Raw genomic sequence first — 20,231 nt, forward strand, 5'->3', positions numbered from 1 at the left:
TATAATTGAAACATATTTTATTCTGTTAAAAAATGACTTGTCAACAAATCATAATTTCTTGTGAGCAAGTAGAAAAAAATCCTATCTTTTCAGTTCAGCTCTTGGATCATTAGACAGTATTTTAAAAATGAACAGTTGCTAATGTCCTCTGATAAACCATGATGAAGAGTATACCTATCCCTTAAGTATAAAATATTGTCTAAATTTTAATACTGATAATACAATATTGTAACAATGCAAAGAGCTACTTTAAAGTGCACTTTTAAAGGAAAAAAAGTTATTGTCTTGAAATGTCATTTTAAAGCTTCAGTACTGGAGTGTTCATGAAATTATTTTGGCCCCAAAAAGGATTACATTGAGAATTCAACATTTTCATTCTAAGCTGCTGATATTTGTTTTGTGAATACAATACATCTTCAACTTCAATCACTTCATTTCTTTTCTTCATGTGTTCTTGAGGTAGTATGAGTTCCTTTTTTTTCCCCCCTTTCCAGCTCTGATGCATACAAATTCATACAGATTCTCCAGCAACAGGAAATGGTTCCAAAGCCTTTTCTGGATTTTTCCAGTTGTGGAAGTTCTCTTGATACCATTCAACTAGGATTAAAAACAAAACAAATAAGTTATACCATAAACACTCTTGTAAGGTAAATCCATGCTGTTTTTAATTTAAAAAATTAAATCAAATTAGTCACTAACAACCTACTTACAACCTTACACGCTTTAACTATCACTAACAGCTTACAAGGGTTCTCTGTATACTAGCAACTTTCCAACAATTTTCAGTTTGAAGCAGGTTCTCATATAATGATGGAAAAAAATATTATGCTATAAAATCATGGCTATACTAGACAGTTGTGGCAACTCCAACTCCCGCTTGGGATTAATCTGAAGCAGCCCACTATCCCAGGAAAAGACGGAACTGTTTTCAGGAATTCCCATAGCTGCTATGCATGTGCTGATGATTATGATGAAGCTAAACACACGGGATCATGCAAGAAATAAGATAAAATGTATCCTGTTCAAACAAAAATGCTGTCTGTAAAATATATACCGTATTTTCCAGTGTATAAGACGCCTCGGCGTATAAGATGACCCCCGATTTCGGAGACGATTTGCATGCTTTTAGAAAGTCATCTTATACGCCAGAAAATACGGTAAAGAAGAATTGGCTGCTTTCTGATGCTCTTATATCTAAGCATTGAGCTCTCTGTGCAAATCTAAGACATGACAACTGGACAACTAAAACCCAGGATTTAGTAGTCATGTTGCCAAACATAATTGTTGCTCTGAAACAGATCATTTGTGCTCAGAATTCAAATAAAATTAATCTCTCAAAACTCAAAAGCAAGTTTAATTAAGTTCCCCACTATAGAAACTGCAACTTTAACTAAGTCTGTGACAAATTAATGTGTAAATTATGTGTATTTTATTTTCCAAATTGTTGTTAATTGCAAAGTCGTGTCCGACCCATCGTGACCCCATGGACAACGTTCCTCCAGGTCTTCCTGTCCTCTACCATTTTCTGGAGTCCATTTAAGTTGTGCATTTTATTTTCCAAATTCGCTTGTGATGGCTATTCATTTCCATTCTGCCCCTTTCCCATGTATAGATAACGTACTTGTTTTCTTGATTCCTTCCCTCCAAGGGACCTTGGGTTTCCAGCCTAAACTATACATTTTTCCAGAATTCATTGGGTATCCCATGTCATTTGTAGGTCTTAAAAAAAGAAAAAAAGTTTTTCAACAGAAACATTTTATTTCCAGCAGCATCTGTATCAGGTATCATCATAAAGGCATCTTCCTTTGGCTCAGCCCTTAAGTTGAAGAACCTTTTCTTGTTCTGCTACTAAAATATGCACATTTAATAACAATAGCACTTAGACTTATATACTGCTTCATAGTGCTTTACAGCTCTCTTTAAGCGGTTTACAGTGTCACCATATTGCCCCCAACAAACAGTCCTCATTTTACCGACCTCAGAAGGATGGAAGGCTGAGTCAACCTTGAGCCGGTGAGACTTGGAACTCCCGAACTGCTGGCAGTCAGCAGAATTAGTCTGCAGTATTGCATTCTAACCATTGCATCACCACAACTCATTTAAGTAAAACAAAGGCGAACATTATTGCACACTAATCAGTCATATAATTGAAATCATTCAAAACATCAAATAAAGTAGCTACAGCCACAGGATATGCGCAGCATTGGAGAAAACCATGCAACTACACAAAAATGACCCATGTGAAATGTTACCATTTATATTTTTAAATCAGGAAATGTGTGCTTTCAAGTCAGTGCTGACTCATGGTGATGCCTTGAGAAATCCCTGCATTTGCCTTGGTAACATTTTCAGAAGTGGTTTGCTAGTGCCTTCCTCCTAGAGCTGGGAGGGAATGACTGGATGAAAGTTAGTCTCCCAGTTTCTAGCCTGTCTTAATCACAGTATCAGACTGATTCTCGCCTTCTCTAAAGACAGCCTTAAAATGAATAGGCAATATCATACAGGACACCTAATTGTACAGTTCTAAATTACTGTTTCTAGGAGGGGAGAAAGAGAGTGTTTATTTATTTTGATAGTTTTCGATCATATATACTTAAGATTTTACTTTGCACAACCTATTCCATTTTTATCAAACAGATGGAATATGTTAATTAAAAATGTAAATTCAAATGTAAATTATATACATATGTGTATACACATTATATACAAATTACAAAAAAAAGGTACACATAATTTGATAGCAAGAGTAAGAGCGCTTAGACCAGTGGTTCTCAACCTGTGGGTCGGGACCCCATTTGGGGTCGAACGACCATTTCACAGGGGTCGCCAAACAAAGCAGTCTGCCATTTTTTCCCCCTTTTCCTTAGCTGTGCTACTCCTTTTTATTTTATTGGCTTTTGAAAGCCAATAGAATAGACTCTCTTGAATAGAGTCTAATTCTATTGGCTTTCAAAAGCCAATAGGAATTGTCCAGGTTGTCTCTGCCCTGCTGAGCCCGCCAAAGTCCCATTCTGCAAACGGTGCTGCACCAGTTGAGTAGTCCTCGACTTACGACCGGTTGAGTAGTCCTCGACTTACGACCGGTTGGGGGTTGTGGCATTAAAAAGGTTGAGAACCACTGGCTTAGACTTATATATCACTTTACAGTGCTTGACAGCCATCTCTTAGCGGTCTATAGAATCAGCATATTGCCCCCAACAATCTGGGTCCTCATTTTACCGACCTTGAGTCAACCTTGAGCCAGTCAGGATCGAACTACTGGCAGTCAGCAGAATTAGCCTGCAATACTGCATTCTAACCACTGTGCCACCACAGCTCTTAATCATACCAAACCAGATTTAAATCAATTTGGAGAATCAGAGGTAAACCCTATCTTTGCTATTATATTTCAGAACATTTTGCAAAAAAAATGTAAGAAATGTTAAGAAATCCCCAAAAACATGTTTGAAATTCGTCATCTCTACTTTAAGGAGCTTGTGGAATGCTCAGAATATTCTTGGTTAAACTAATTCTTAAGGCATCAGTCAGTTTCAGGATAAGTAAAGTAACACAGATGACCCCACATTATCCACATCAGATACATACTCATACGCTTAAATTCATATACTAACTCCCACCATTTATCAATAGAGGCTTTATGTTGTAAGTTAATAAGCAGAGAGAGAAAAAAAAGTTGTATCCGAAACTATAGTTTGTTTTACAAGAAGCTCAACTCTGTGGCAGTACTTAATTACATTGCTTCAAGCAACTATTGTCCAATACATTTGCTGGATAAATCTGATTTATTTAACTAGAACTCTAAGTGCCAGCCTCTTCTAGAAAATCAAAATATTACTTAACACCAGAAATGCCTTGACTGAACAACTCAAATGTCTCAAATGAGTCATCTGGCTATATTATTAATTCTTAAAGTATGTTTACCTCTGGTTTTTTGGTTAAAGGGATGCAGAAGAAGGGAAAAAACAAGCAATTCTAAGCTAATATGAGCTATTTTTAAAATTTCTGTATCCAACAAGCTGCTGAAAGTTGAAGATGGCACTGGAATCTTTAGAGGCAATTATCTCCAAATCAGCATCCAATATCTGCTAACAACCACACATGTATGCTAGTAATTCCCCCTTTGATGTTTCCAAGCTTTTATGTAGTCTAATCCTTACAGATTATCCTTTTCATTTGAAATTGATTCCATACTTTTTAATTCTTCATTTTCCAACTACACCCTATGCCTCCTTATTGTTCAATTAAGATGAGTCACTCTTCATAAACATTTCTAAATATCAGTATTCTTTAGAATGAACAGACAATGCTTAATTTTTGCTGATTGCAAATCACTCCTTTTCAAGAATCCCCGTGCAGATGGTAATTTTGCTAATCTTTTAAAACAAGATGGGGCAGGTAATTAACAAAAACTGAGACCAGAAGCAATAAAACAGAAACGGGGGGGGGGGGGAACCCTTATTGTAAGACAATGTGCTAATGACAAAAAACAAATTATAAAACAGAACTGTTAAAAAGAGAATTGTAACGTAAACATACTTCCCTATCCCACACAAAGAAATGTATTTAAAGCTTCTCCCTTCAGAGATTGAATCTTTCCCAGTTTTTAAAATCTAAAACTTGTGGCTGGGGAAAATTAGTGTCAATACAAGCCTTTAGAGTTTCATCTGTGAGACAAAGAGTGTTTCAAACTACAGCTTTCCCCTCAATCTTAGAACTGAAGAGGTAGCCAGGAACCAGTATAGTATTATGCAGAAATGCCTTCTCATCTCCCATTGGAAGACTAACAAAAAAGTGGGATTATCATGACTAAATGTGCCAAGTTGCCTATAGACGTCCCTGCTTTTTTTCTGCTCTGGGAAAGGAAAAATAGTGCATTAAAGCTCCATGCTGTTTCCTCAATACAACAAAACCATCCCACAAAGGAACGGGCTTCGGGAATCAGTGCATCCACATTTTCTCAGAATTGACAGAGTTTTATGTGTCTAATTCTGTGACAAAGAGTAATGTTTAAGAAGGTTATTAAAAAAGAAAGCAATCCCAACAAATGATTGGAAATGAAGCTTACTCATCGTCTTACCTGTCTTTAACATAATCCATCCAGTATTCTATCTCAGCTTCTGAACTAGTATTTTTAATCTGACAATGAAGAAAAGATGCATATTACCAACTAAATATTTGACAATCTTGATTTGATTAACCTTCTTTGAATAGATATTTCAGTGAATAATTGGTACAGCTTTTATTGTACATGGATTTATTATTAATGCACTTCAATCAGGACTAATACCAGAATTCTTCCAATCATAATATTCTAACTTAAATTATTATAGAATTGCAATCATTCAAAAACAGTATCTAATGGGAAGACACGAAGGGATAGATATGATCCTATTTTTCTATTGTGGAACTATGTTGTGGGCAATCTCACGATGGCTACTTGACTTCAAAAGTTGCAACTAGTTGAAAAGATATGACTAGAGGTAGCCCTTGATGTACAACCCAAATTGAGACCAGATTTACTCATTACTGGGTCAATGAGTAAAACTGTCATTAAGCAAGATGCCCACATAGAATCATAAGGCTGGAAGGGACTTTGGGGGTCTTCTAGTCCAACCCTTGTACAAGGCAGGAATCCTTATACCATTCTGGATAGACTGGAGTCCTGGGTAAGGAGCACAGGGTGCCACGGGGGTGGTGGGGAAGGCCCTGGAGGAGAATTTTTTGTTGGACTACAGGTTTGGAGTTAAAATCATGAAAATTTTAGCTCCATTCCTGCAGGACTTCCTTTCCCCTCTGTCCACTGCATAATTTCAGTGGACCAGCTATTATAACAGACAAGGCATCTTCTCCCTGAGGGGAGAATCTGAGGATCTTTTTTTTTATTATTTGAGCAAAGATCTACATCCACAGGAATGAGTGTGAATGACACAGGAGCCAAGGAGATAGTTTCTCTTACATCTCCACAGTGTCAAGTATCACAATACTGATCTATCCTTGTGGTGTGTCATGTGACTGCTTTTTTTATTACAATATTTTAAACATTAAAAAAATGGAAGCAAAAAGAGATTTACAATATCAAACATTTAAATATAATCAAGATCTGTCTTAGTGAAATGCTCAGGTCAGCTTTTGCCCATTTTACTGTTATTACCCAGGTCACCTATTTTCAATTTAATCATTACTCACAAGATGGATTAATTCCTTTGCAAGTTGGGTTACAGACATTGCAAAACTGGTTCCAATGTTGTAGATTTCACCTGGCTGCCCCTTCTTCAGAACGGTAAGGAATGCTTCCGCTACATCACTAGCATAAAGAAAATTTCTTTTCTGAAGTCCTGAGCCATGAATACAACTAAAAGAAAACACAAAAGTAGATATTTTTTAACATGGCTTATTAAAAAACAAGGTCTTCACTAATAGCAGAATGATCTAGTCAGGTTTTCAAGGAACAACACTCTCTGAAAAGCAGAAGAAACCTCTAAAACTTTCATTTTATTATTCAAATTGGTAGTCTTTGCTGGGTAAAGTATACAAAAAAGCAAAGTAAAGTGCAAAGCAAATGATAACCCACAATTTTTATTAACAATAAAATTCCAGATCACACATAAAACATTTCATTCCTAAACCTGGGGATTGTGGAAGGGAAAAAGATATTAATACAGAGAGGCATACACTACCTCAACCAAGATTTTAGTAGTGAAAAGCACAAAATAAGAAACATGATCTAGCACTATTTCTATGACCTCTGCTGGTGGAAAAATATTAAACACCCAAATACAGCTTCTTATTTGATCAAAAGCAATACGCGCACCAAAATAATCCAAGCTTTGAGTCGTGTGTCCCCCCCCCCATTTGTTTATATTGCATATTCAACAACAGTCAACAATTCCCCACTCCATATTTAAATAAAGAATTGCATATATGGAAACATAATTATATGTATTTAAATGAAAATAAAACACAGACCAAACTCCAAAGCTCTGTTCCCTTTTCTTAATATTAAAATTTCTTTAGCAATAAAAAGGGTACTAATTTTACAAGCATATCCGATTTTTAGCCATATATTCAGTTTTCAGAGTGTGACATTGCTTGTTTTCTTACAAACAGTTTTTAAATGAGTACATACATACATACATACATACATACATACATACGTAGGTAACACATACCATTTTCTATTCTGCTGTAAGAGAGAAATGAATTTAGGAATAACCTAGGAAACAAAATGAACAATTATTAAAATTCATACTATTTTAAAACAGAAAATGATGCAGCTTCACTGCTACAAGTAAGTTCTCACTAATGCTAGCTGTCAGATCTGCCATCTTCAGCTTGGCACCTCGCTGTCATCCTGCCATAAATGGATGGGCAGGGGAGAAGAAGTAGGCAATTGGCATGTAGAGAGTAGACAACCTACAAGGGAGGGGGTGACAGTTTTGACGAAAACCAGAGGTGTGAGAACCAGCTTGTTCCAGCCTTCAAGGCCGCAGAGCCTGGGAAAGGAATGTGAATTGCATCAAATGGCACCAAACATCTGAGCAGTTCCATATATGGCACACCACTGATTGAAGACAAATCGGTCAAGGGGGAAGGGCAGGGGAGAAAGAGAAAATCTGTAACCTTTTGCACAGGAACCTTAGATCTAGCCTTGTTTTTCTTGCAACCACTACACCTTAGTAAATTAACTTATCACTTCAATCAAATGGAGTCGAGGGTTTTTCTTTCCTAGGGACTTAGCTGGAATAAGCCTGTCACTAGCAATAAACATAAAAATCCCTACCAAGCAAAAAAATGCAGAGTTGTACATCAGTATCAGGAAGGGCTTTCGTGCATGAGGCAGAAAGAATCTCAAGTCTTGTTTCGACTCTTAAGGCAGCTATTAAAAGGGAAAGTGGTGGCAAATGACAGGCACATATCTGCACAGTGGTGCTGCTGGAGCGAAAAAAAGACCTGAATGTGCAGCATCAAATCATAACAGAGTGTTCCTTATCTATCTGGAATTCTTAAAGTAACAAAACCCATTTTCACATACTAAAAACTTGAGCTAGGTTACAACATTCATGCTGTTAATTCTCTAAATTAAAATCTCAAAATATAGGCTAGACACAACATTGTTTTTTAATTGGGCTATTATTGGAGATAACACTAAGACAAATCCTCCTATAAGCAATATTGGTGAGAGAGAGAGATTCACAAAAGTCCAATATTATCACTTTCTACCCAAGGATGGCCAGTAGGCAAGTCTGATCATATCCCACTCCAAAATAATTGGAAGTTAAGCACTGTGGTAATTGGAGACCCAGTTGGCTCTATAAATATTTCAGCCTCTACCTCGCCATTGTTTTAGGCAAGTTGCTGCCACCAGAGACTGACTGCCATCGTTCTAGGCAAGTTGCCATCAACAGAGGCTGATTAACATCGTTCTAGGCAAATTGTTGTCATTAGAGATTACCATCTTCCCTGTAAGTTCTTATTGCCTGAGATCAATTACCATCATCCCACGTTGAGTCACCGCAGAGAGAGAGAGAGCGACCATCACCGCCCCATGTGCGTGGCTGCCGATCGTGACTGAATATCGCCCTGTTACGTGCCCTGTTAGGCAGAGGCGCCAACATGAGAGACCTCTTTGGGCTGGTGGCCATTTGGAGGAGAGGTCGGGAGGGCCTGGATTTACACGGTCCCTACAGGGGTGGCGCTACACTATAAAAGTTTAAGAAACTAAAAAGTAAAAAAACCTTGTTTTAACTTACTTTTTCTGGAAACTGATGGGGTCCATAGACGTTGCTGCTCCGTGTGATAACCACTGGAAACTTTAACGTATACATGACAACTGTATTAAAATGAACCCAGTCAAAACTGCTATTAATGACCTAACATGAATGGTATCCAGTTAAACCCATTCCTGACAGCATAATTTCTATTGCCAGAATAGCAACAATCCCCTTATAGTTTTTTGCTTCCTCAGATTCTGTTGCTAAGGACTGATATCAATGAAAGAGAATATGTCAGCTGCCATCTTAATGCTTGCTTCTGTGTCACTACTAAACGGTGACAGTCTGCCATGGACTCTGGGGAGGGTGGATGCTTGGGGGAAAACGAAAGTACTAACTGCTGTATCTCCCTGAGACACTGCTTTAAGGTTACCTGGCTGGGAGAAGAATGCAGCTGCATATAAACCTACGCTTGAAGTGACCGTTCTGAAAAAATCTTGCTTGAACCTGATAAGTCATGGGGGGGGGGATCAACGATTGGAGACAGTTAAGGGTGGGAAAAGTTGAAATTAGGGATTTTGCAGCGTGAATCTCAGTTCTGGCTGTGCACTACTATAAAATGCACTTGACGTCTAATAAAACTATACCTTTCTCAATAAATGAAATCAAGAATCGTTTCCATTTAGAGCAGTGGTTCTCAACCTTTTTAATACTGCGACCCCCAACCGGTCGTAAGTCAAGGACTACTCAATCGGTCGTAAGTCGAGGACTACTCAACTGGTGCAGCACTGTTTGCAGAATGGGACTTTTGGCGGGCTCAGCAGGGCAGACAATTCCTATTGGCTTTTGAAAGCCAATAGAATTAGACTCTATTCAAGAGAGTCTATTCTATTGGCTTTCAAAGCCAATAGAATAAAAGGGAGTAGCACAGCTATGGAAAAGGGGGAAAAAACGGCAGACTGCGTTGTTTGGCGACCCCCGTGAAATGATCGTTCGACCCCAAATGGGGTCCTGACCCACAGGTTGAGAACCACTGATTTAGAGGTTTACGTTTGTGGCAGTATATTTGTAGTTCAGGTTTGAAATGAGGGGTCCTTGATACTCTCTGAGCTTGGTTGTTTTCTGACAGACATTTCGCTAACATCATCAGTGTTAGCACTAATATCAAGGGACTGATATCCAAGTGCACTCAGATAATGCCTGACTTCACCCATTATTTTTTTGCCAACAGAACAACCATAAAACATACATTGCTGAGGCAGAAAGGCTAAGATTAAAATGGTACATTTAGCAGAAGGGTCTAACTTGATCCACTGCACCTAACCTTAAAGGTGAAAGCCCAAGGAACAAGCTAGTTTCAAAAACAGGCAAGCAATCTAGGGCCCCTAAGCTACATGTAATTTCTAAATCTGCTTCCAAATAAGTTGTTAAAAATTAGTGGTATGGTTTCTCCCCACTGGCAGGCAAACAATAGTAGAAAACTATAGTATAAACTTAAAAAAACCTTTCATATAGTTTTCAAATATTCAGATCTTCCCCCATGCTAAACAAAAGCCAGAATCTCACCCTGGCATAGGGTGAGATTGAGGTGGGTCCCAACTTCCACCTAATAAGGATGGCCTCCAAGTTACCCTTCCCAGCTCTATGGCATAGTTCACTAACTTTAGCACTCCTTTTGTTATGTATTTGCATCCCTTTCGACCTAAACAAATAACTGATAGAAGCTTTCACAATCCCCAATGTCATTTCTGCTCACCTGGTATTTTTCCCAGTAAGATTGGACAAAGCATTCAGCCGCTGCCTTAGATGTCGCATAAGGATTTGTGGGTTGTTTGGGTGAAGATTCATCAAATTCCTGCAGCAAAAGTTTACATGAAGTAAATTTTAGCACAGATACCAGTGAGTTATAAATGGCTCCAGTCAACTAGTATAGGTAACTCTAATACCGGCAACAAGTATTAAGTATCCAGTTGCCAAATATATACAGGTAGTTTCAGGATGTGACCACTCATTCAGCAACCGTTCTAGTCACAATGGTGAACAAATGGTACTTATGACTAGTCCTGAGAGTTCTGACTATCATACTGAGCTGCAGTCATAGGATTGTGATTTCTGATGTTCCCTGCCAGCTTCTTAATGGAGATGCCAGCAGGAAGTCACTATCACATGAGATGCTTGCCTAATGAGACACACTTAACGATGGCCAGAACTGCTGTTGTTAACTGATATGGCCACAACATCACATAGTGATGGAAATTCTGGTCCCAACTACTGTAGTAACCTCAGGACTACCTCTACTCGTAATTTGTTCTGCTTATTTGCACATCAAATTACAATCCAGAAACATTCTTTAAGTATACACACAAATGGGCATCTTCAATGCTTTTTTAATAGGAAACAATGTAAAAGTTTAAAATATTGATATTTCTTTATAAGAGTTTGGAGCTGTAAAATCAACCAGACCCACACAGGAAAAACAGGCAAGAGATTTCAACCTATAATAGCTCACCTTATCACAACTTCCTCCATAAACTTCATCAGTGCTGACATATATAAATTTTTCCACATTAGCCTTATAAGCAGCCCGAAGTAGAATGTACGTTCCATAAACATTAACATAGTTGAACTCAAGTCTGTGCCAAAATGAAAGATCTACATTTTCAGTCAAAAAGAATAAAGAGGGTATCACGTTGACAACTGAAAACAAGTACAATCCTTAACAGAATGCTTTGATAGAAAAAAATGTGTTTAGTCCCCAAACATCACACAACACAATGCTTCTAAAAATGTTAAGGCTGCGACCTGATAGCCCACGGAAGCATAAAGCAAGCAGCTGAGAGCATTTCTCTTTCTTTGTGAACAGAGAGGAAGAGCTCTCTGTTCATAAGCCTCCCAACTTTGGACAAAGAAATCCTAGATAATGCCTCAGACACATATATTAAGAGAACACTGGAAGTCTAGATAAGAGGAGCTTACGCATAATAGCATTATTACATTTTAAATAATGTTTTATGCTTATGTTTAGGAGAGATTGTCTTGGTTTTTATAAAATTAAAAAGCCAGAAATAAATCTTTTAAATAAACACATAACACTTTAGGTTGAATAGCCAGATATTCTAAAATTGATTGTCAGACTTGAAAGCACACAAAAAGGGAAAGCATATATTTAAAATTATTACAGGCCAGAATCTAATGCAGAATTAAGCATATTAATCTTAAAAAGTGCAATGTCTGTGCCAGATGCAGCCATGGTCCTTTCAAAAATTTTCTTTTATGAATCGGTACATATTTACTTCCCTTTCCACAACCATCAGAACTAAGGACCCTATTTTAAAAAGTAGTATCTTTCAAATATTCAAGTAAACTTAACAGAAATAACTAAATCACATGAAAAATAAAGCTGTGCTGCACTTAGATTTAAGTCTATGCCAAATAAAAATTCTAATGACTAAAACAGACTGTCTACAAATTGTTCTACTTAATCTATATCAGACATGTCAAACACAAGGCCCGGGGGCCGGATGCGGCCTGCGAAGTGGTTTCATGTGGCTCGCAAAGCTATCCTGGAAACAGTGAGGGAACGGCCCCCGCTGCCTTGGCCCTGGCCCAGGCCAGCTGGGAGCCAATGTACAATTTTGTGGTGGCCATCTTGGCACTTGCCCCAGTCCCACCCCCTTCTGCCGGAGACCCTCAGATCTGTCCCACTCCTGCCCAGGCCCCCATAAGCACCCTTGATGCAAATGTTGTTGAACTGGCCACACCCACCCAGTAGGCCACACCCACTCCATCCACACCCACCCAGTAGGCTACACCCACTGTGGCCACACACCCCCAGCCCCCCCAGGGCAACCGCAATGCTGATGCGGCCCTCAGTGAAATTGAGTTTGATACCCCTGATCTATATAATCTACACTTCAACAGGGTTCAACTACTGGCAAACTGCAATATTTCAGCCTCCACCACCAGCCACATCATAATATGTAGCTTATTACATGAAGCATTAGCTCTGTCCTTTCCACAAAACCTGGAAGCTATTGAAGAATGCTTTATCAATCCTGCAAGATGGTGACAATTACAGGGATATGCCATGCTCACCTACATGCGTTTGAGCTGCAAAATGTAACACTATATCAATTTTCTCAGTCTCAAATAATTCTTTTATGAAATTGGGTTCACAGATGTCTCCCTAATAAAGAAAAAGGGAAATATAAAATGAGCACGGAACAGCAAGTTATTTTTCCAATGGTAAGCATTTGATATATAATTGGTATATAATTTTATGGAAAATTGCAGGCTTTCATCTCAGTTTTCATCTTATAACAATTGCACAGTAGAATCAGAGAGCTGGAAGGGGAGATTTTACACCAATTCCAGCTTGCTTAGTACAGGAATCTAAATTAGGATTGGCACCGTTCTGTTCTCTCTTCTCTCCCCAAACTTCTATCAAACCTAAATATAATCAGAACTTTAATCATATGACTTGATTTCCACATCACTGATTATAATCAATAATTCTCTGAAATGTTTCCAGTTTTGGGGGATAATTAAACTACAATGTCCAGAACTGGCTACTGTACTCAAAGTGCAGTCTGACCAAAGCAGAATAAAACTGAACTATTATCTTCCATGAAATGAAAACTATACTTCTGGTAAAATAACCTGAAATTGTGTTTGCCATTTTAACTACCACATCATATTGCTGACTCAAATCGACTACTATTCCTCAAGTGTTATTACCAAGCCAGTATCCCCGATCCTGTATTTGTACATTTGACTTGTATTCTAGGTGAAGAATTTTATCTTCACCTGTTCACTTTCATTTCGTTATTTTAAACCCAACTCTCAAATTTACTCAAATCATTTTGAATTATATTGTATATCTGCCCTAATATATTAACTTTGTCATCCAATTCTTGGTTATCTGAACATTTATTAATCTCTCCATCTTTTCACTCAAGTTATTAATAAATCTTCTGAAGATAGTGTGCCTGGGAATATGGCAGCCTACCTGACACCTTGTTTCACTATAATCAGGAACTACTGATGATCCCTCTTGGAGTCTAATTTGAGTCAACTACGGTATGTCCTGTCACGCCATCCAACATGCCGGAACTGAAGCCGCAGTCATTTCATTTTAAAAACCCAATGAATGCAAAAAGTTTAGTTTACCTGAACAAATTTGTAGTTCTCTTTCTCAGAAACTGTCTTAAGATTTGTTAAGCTTGCACAGTAGTCCAGCTTAACAAAAAACAGAAAAGGAGAGAAAGTGAGAAAATAAGTATTTTACATGAAAAGTTGCTGAAAACAAGACTTTTTCAGACTAAATGCTTTGATCCGAGAATTCCAACTTTTGCAGAAGCAGGTTTTTTTAAAAGCTCTGTGGTTTCATATGGACACAGGTAACAATGCCACAGTTATCACCATAGCTGAGTAAAGGTATACAGTGGATATAAGAAGTCTACACACTCTTGTTAAAATGCCAGATTTTTTGAGATGTAATAAAGACAAATCGCTTCAGATTTTTTTCCACCTTTAATGTAACATATAAGTTTTACAATTCAATTGAAAAACAAACTGAAATCTTGGTGGGGGGGGGAAATAACAATTAAAAAGTACAATAATGTGGTTGCATAAGTGTGCACATCCTCTTATAATACGGGGTGTGGTTGTGTTCAGAATTAACCAATCATATTCGAACTGATGGTAAAAAGTAGTCAGTGCACACCTGCCATCAATTGAAACAACTCTGATCAAGCCCATAGTTGCCTCTTACAGCGAAAGCCATGTGCTGCAAAGAGCTTACAAAGCACCAGAGGTATCTCATTGTTGGATGGTATCAGTCAGGAGAAGGGAACAAAAAAAAATTCCAAGGCATTGTATACACATACTGTAGAACACAATGTAGATAGTCAACGAGTGGAGAAAATATGGCACAACAGTGACATTATCAAGAACTGAATATACCTGCAAAATTGATGAAAAGACAAGAAAATTGGTCCAAGGGGCTGCCCAGAGGCCTACAGCAACATTAAAGGAGCCACACGAATTTCTGGCAAGTACTGATTGCGTACCACATCTGACAATCTCCAGTTTTCTTCATATGTCTGGGCTATGGGGTGGGATGGCAAAATGGAAGGCTTTTCTTACAAAGAAAAACATTTAACCCTGGCTACATTTTGCAAAAACCTACATTAAGCCTGACAAAACATGTGGGAAAATGTGTTATGGTCAGATAAGGCCAAGGTTCAATTTTTTGGCCATAATTATAAGAAGTATATTTGGTGCAGAAACAACATTGCAGATCATCAAAAGCACACCATACCCAGTGAAGCATGGTGGTGACAGCATTATGCTTTGGGGCTGCTTTTCTTTAGCTGGAACTGTGGCCTTAGTCAAAGTCTAGTCAAGGAATTATGAACAATTCCAAATATCAATCAATTATGGCACAAGCTTCTGCTAAAATGTTGAAAATGAAGAGAGATTTTATCTTTCAACACAATGAACTAAAGCATACTCCAAATGCATAAAAGAATGACTTCAACCAGAAGATCAAAGTCTTGAAAAGTATTAGTTTAAGGGTGTTCTGCACACTCATGTAATGATGTTATTGTATCTTTTATTAGTTTTATTTTTTCCCTTAAAAGTTTTTGTTTTTCAATTGAATTGTACAGTTTATATGTTACATTACATCTGTTATTTATTCATTAGCACTCAGTGTTGCTCGGGAAAATTGGATCAGGAAAAATGAATAGGTCCGCTATGAGTTTTAGCAAGATTCTAAGTTTTTAGAATTTGAATAATACAAATTTTTATTCAGAAGCAGAATTTATTCTTTTATTTGAATGTATGATTCAGAATTCACAGGTATGCTCAGTTATAAAGAAATATGGGTATGTAAATGCATCCACTTGAATCACTATTAGCCAACCAACCTTTAGAACAAATTAATGCCTTAGAACCTTAGATTTTAACTCCCACCACACTGTCAGTCAGACACTACAGCTCTTTTTAGGGTATTGCTTAAAAATCATTCATTTAATTTAATCCAGTGGTCTTACCTTATCCAGATTAATGATCATATAGTTAGGATACTTTTCCACAAGAGAAACTATCACATGGGAAGCACTGTCAATTTTGAAGAAAAACACAGAGATGGTCAATATGCAGAACTATACCAGACTTCAATTTTTTTCTAAATCTTGTTCATGGACATCAACAGCTTTCTTCATTTTTTGCTCTGGCAGTTAAGATCGGGAATTGTAAATCTTTTTCTCCTTCTCTCTCTTAAGCCTAAACTAAGACATTTAATTACCTCTTAATAAAAACTAAGAAATACACCATAATTAATAAGAGTCTATTCTTTTTTTAGTTCTTTGAAAAATGCTCATAGGACACTGCAGTAATGGTACAAATTATTTTGAAGTTCTTTAAACCATTTATTTAAATAGATAATTTTGTGGGAAATAATTAGCAAAACTTTAAATATGCAAGGTTATAGTCTATTAGAGAAATTTCAAATATTTTTCAGTCTCAAATATGGAGCTTCAGAAGCGTATTGTAAGGAAATGGTTTAATACAAAAGAAAATTAAAGTACTCTGAGGAAGTGTACAGCGTGAGAGCATAGAAGCAACTCTCACCAGCCAAACAACTTCCTTTCAGGATTTCAAATGTATAATTTGAATTAGATTATTAGTGAATCAAATAGAAAAAAACTTTCCAAAAAAAAGAAAAGCATCTTATTACATCAGATGAAAAGAAATCTGGGAAAAAAGAGGTAACTTATTATCTCTAGTCACTGGCTTTATTTTTAAAAAGATTATGCCAAAAATTAGATGAGCAAAAAGGGAGAACTTATGCTGAAGTTCTAACCTGAACTGAATAATTAAGCTTCTTTTTACTTGCACATGGTTCAGATAGAACTGACAAGCAACTTACTGTGTTTAGGAATTCAAAAGCAGACTCTATCCTTCCTTTTCTTTATATGGAGGAAGCAATTCTAGCTTTGCTTACACAGCGGTTTTGGATATAAATATTGCACATGTATTTTTTTTTACTTTTTTATTAGTTTATAATATAAAATACAAAAGTACAAAAGACAATACTAGGAAAATTAGAGGAGGGAAAAGGGAAAAGTGTAGGAAAATTATGGAAAAAAGAAAAAAAGGCGTTGACTTCTCCCTCTGGTGCAGTAGAATAAGACGGTAACATCAAACCTCAACTTTTTGCTTTTCCATAATAGTATAAACTAGCCATTTCTATAACAACAAACCTATCTAAATCGGTAAAACCCAACGTCAAAGTTTCATTCCCCCCCCCCCCATCTCAATCACAAAGTCCAGGAGCGGTTTCCAGGAGGTATATTTAAATTATTTCGGTAAGAACATAAACGCATTTTATATTTTTCCCCAAAGGCTACATTTATCTTGCTTCTGCACACCTCGTTTTCAATCTTATTTTTTTTATGATTTTCTAGATTCACTAAAATAAACCCTGTCCTTCCCGCTCCAAAAGCATCTTAAGGAGCAACTTTTTTTTCTCGGCTTCCCTCTCTAGATACCAACGTCAATGTTCGGACAGCGAAGCCCTTTAACGTTGGAAACCAGGAAAAAGGTTGGAAACCGGCCGCCGCCTCCTCACTTCTGCCCCGATCAGGAACTCACATGAAGCCAGCGCCTCCGGTCACCAGGACCCGCTTCGGCAAGCCCCGCGGAGCCTCTGCAGCCCGCAAGACCCCCGCGGACATTCTCCCGCGGAGCCCAGCTCCACTTCCGCTCCTTACGTCAATTCCGTCCGCAGCGAGGGCGATCTTGGTCGCGCTCGCGCTAGGCCCGGGGAGCCCGCGAGGCCCATTGGCGCCCGTTCCGGCACTTGCCACTTCTGCAACGCGGCGCCCGCGAGCCTGTAAAAGCTCTAGTCCCTGGCAAGAGCTCTGAGTCCCACGCCGTTGCTGTAATACCGACCAGGGTTCTTTCAACAACGTGGTACCAGGAGAAAGGGAAGCCAAACAAGAGGAGCAGATTCCACAAAAGCGTTGTCAAGGCTGTTTTTTTTTTTGGCCGGTTAAAAATGTCGTGTGAACCTAAACAATCAAACTCCTCAATAAACAGACGGGGATATTCCGAACGGCTTGGACTCAGGAAGCTCTTCCAGCTGCTGACATAAAGTTTAACATGTTGAGGGGACAAGGTTTCGAAGACTGGTGAGTTCATTTAGTATAATGGACTTACTATGTGACTTCCGAGATGGAATGGAACCCTTGAAATCATACAAAATACTTGTAGGTCGGGTTTTAGATTTTGGCCGTGGTTTGCTCTCCGAGCTTGCCATTTAGTAATTTAATGATAATAAATTTAATAATTTAGTCTGGCACATAGGACACATATAAGGTAAAGAGGAATAGGACAAGACAGTTCTACAAAACTCCCGCTGATGATGTTACCTAACCTGGTAACGAAACGTTCGAGATCTAAATGGCAAGCTCGGAGAGCAAACCCCTGCCAAAATTAAATACCCCTTTACTGCTCCCCAGAAGACAATCATTCAGAGTAGTTTACTGAATTATGTTTAAAAGCACTTTTCATTCATGCGTATTTGGGACAAACGGGAGGTAAATGGCGTTACTGGACATTTAAGCCACGCGGGCTCAGAATCAGCCCTCCACGGTTGAAAGATCTTGGACTGGCTGGGAGGAGCATAGCTAGAAGTTTAAAACTAGGGCTCGATTAGATGTCCTCCCGGCTCTCTCAACCATCACCTATGTCGCCTACCCTGGCCGCGGAGGAGGGAGGGGGGCTCTCCTCCCCCCCACCAATCCCAACCAACCTCAGTGACGTGGCGGATGGAGCGTTTCTCTCCTAGCAACCGTCTCCCTAATACCAATTGGAAGTCTTCCTGTGAGAGATGGCGCGGGTCAACGGCCCCTCCCGTCTCGGAAGGCCCTCATTGGCCATCTTCCGGCAAACCCCTTTCCTATTGGCTGCCGCTCCTTCCCTTGTTCCGCCTGGTTTCCGTCAACTGCAGACGTGGTCGGGATGGGGGAGAGGTGACGGCAGGGTCGCGGAGAAGCCATGGAGAGGCTCCTATGCTTCGCCTGGGTCGCGCTCTGGAGCGGCAGTTGCTCCTGGATGCGCGGGACGCAAGCCAAGACCGTCCACGGCGGCTTCTCCAGCGCCGCGGCCCGCGCTCGGGCCGGCCAGGTGGTAGCCCAGTTCCAGTTTCGAGGTAAGGGCTTGGCGGGGCAGAAGCGAAGGAAGGCGGAGTGGTTGGTGGCGGGGTGGGCCGGGACAGACTGACTCGAGGCGCCGCCTCTGCGCTTCGGGGGAGGCTGACCCGCGTGGAGTACCTGGTGTCCCACGCGTGTTCTTCGGGGAAATAATGTCCCGTCGATTCTCGGAGGGGGAAGAGCCCCTTCCTCACTGGGACCAACGGGGGCTGTCATGATGCGAACTCGGCCTCTGATGACACGGGTCCAAATGGGCACTTTTCGGCACCTCCTCGTTTTCTCCGAGGACGACACGTGTCTTTGCAGGAGCCCCAAATTTAGGGGCTTTTCGTCCCCTGCACATCCCTGCAGGCTCTTCCCCTATGGGCCACTAAGGGCGACTGGGCATCCTCATGGTCACAAAAGGAAAGTTTCCTCCGAGTTGTCTATAGAGATTATCAGTCATCCAGGTCATGGTTGTCCCAAAGATGATTTTTCAAGAAGCAGCTGGACTTCTTTGTTTTTGTTGGAAGACATTTGGCTTATCATCCAAGAAGTTTTTTCAGATCTGGATGATGGGGCATGGAAGGATTTATATTCCTTGCAGACGGCTGGTCATTTACACCCTTTTAGAGAGTCGTTGAAGCCACCTGGAGGTTTGTCTGGGTCCTCAGGATCACCTGAGCAGTGCATATTTCCTCTGAGTTGAACTGTGGTTTCCTTGGTGACTGTGGAAGTGGGTCTTTATTGCCTTCCCATAAAGAGTTTACAGGTAGTCCTCAACTTACAACAGTTTGTTTAGTGACGGAAGTTAAAGAGCACTGAAAAAAGTGACTTAGGACCATTTGTCACACTTATGACTGTTGCAGCATCCCCATGTCATGTGCTTTATATTCAGATGCTAAACAACTGCTTCATATTTATGACGATTGCAGTGTCCCAGGGTCATGTTACCATCTTTTGCAACCTTCTGACAAGCAACGTCAATGGGGAAGCCAGATTCACTTAACAGCTGGGTTACTAACTTAACAATTGCAGTGATTCACTTAACAAATGTGGAAAGAAAAGTTGTAAAATGGGGCAAAACTCACTTAACAAATTTCTCACTTACACATAAATTCTGGGCTCAATTGCAGTAAATTGAGGACTATCTGTACTTCTGCACTAGGTTGTCCTGGTAGTCTATCTCAGTTCTACCCTGGGCTCACTCTGCTTGGTTTCCTTTGGGATCAGCCTTTTCCCCTAAGGTGCAGCTGGTTGCTGTGTTGCTTCCTCATTTGAAGCCTCTAAAACCTCTTTTAACTGGTGAGAGTGCTGT

General features: G+C 39.4%; 2 protein-coding genes across 7 annotated transcripts in view; one reads left to right on the top strand and one right to left on the bottom strand.

Annotated features, from left to right (window-relative positions):
* On the bottom strand, window positions 1-18,620 carry TGDS (TDP-glucose 4,6-dehydratase). Of its 5 annotated transcripts, none has more exons than XM_039337652.1 (12): window positions 18,535-18,620; window positions 15,770-15,836; window positions 13,881-13,949; window positions 12,807-12,897; window positions 11,221-11,363; window positions 10,468-10,566; window positions 8,751-8,810; window positions 7,170-7,213; window positions 6,187-6,352; window positions 5,078-5,136; window positions 1,622-1,719; window positions 1-597 (listed from the first exon to the last, which is right to left on the bottom strand). In XM_039337652.1, exons 2-12 carry the CDS (start codon window positions 15,788-15,790, stop codon window positions 512-514), a joined length of 936 nt encoding a protein of 311 aa, XP_039193586.1. In that variant the 5' UTR covers window positions 15,791-15,836; window positions 18,535-18,620; the 3' UTR covers window positions 1-511. The 5 variants fall into 5 exon arrangements, with proteins under 5 accessions (XP_039193586.1, XP_039193582.1, XP_039193585.1 ...); XM_039337648.1 differs by lacking the exon at window positions 18,535-18,620 and adding an exon at window positions 17,373-17,886; XM_039337651.1 differs by lacking the exons at window positions 8,751-8,810; window positions 18,535-18,620 and adding an exon at window positions 17,373-17,887 and having other exon boundaries at window positions 7,170-7,180.
* GPR180 (G protein-coupled receptor 180) overlaps window positions 18,538-20,231 on the top strand; it is a 14,330-nt gene continuing 12,636 nt past the window's right edge. Inside the window, exon 1 of one of the 2 annotated variants that reach the window (XM_039337645.1) lies at window positions 18,538-18,933. In XM_039337645.1, coding sequence (XP_039193579.1) covers window positions 18,551-18,933 — 383 coding nt within the window. In that variant the 5' untranslated portion in view covers window positions 18,538-18,550. The remainder of the gene's footprint in view (window positions 18,934-20,231) is intronic. The other variant, XM_039337646.1, reaches the window with a different exon arrangement.

Source organism: Crotalus tigris, unplaced genomic scaffold (genome assembly GCF_016545835.1).
Source record: "Crotalus tigris isolate CLP2741 ecotype Arizona unplaced genomic scaffold, ASM1654583v1 scf7180000017685.4511686, whole genome shotgun sequence".
Taxonomy (NCBI): domain Eukaryota; kingdom Metazoa; phylum Chordata; class Lepidosauria; order Squamata; family Viperidae; genus Crotalus; species Crotalus tigris.

Bases quoted from the DNA above. Each gene is read 5' to 3' on its own strand.
- TGDS (XM_039337648.1), bottom strand. From the start codon at position 17,455: ATGTCCGCGGGGGTCTTGCGGGCTGCAGAGGCTCCGCGGGGCTTGCCG. The intron at 15,837-17,372 runs GTGAGTTCCTGA...CAAAATTGACAG, and splicing joins ACCGGAGGCGCTGGCTTCAT to TGCTTCCCATGTGATAGTTT. The intron at 12,898-13,880 runs GTAAACTAAACT...TTTCTTTATTAG, and splicing joins AGAACTACAAATTTGTTCAG to GGAGACATCTGTGAACCCAA.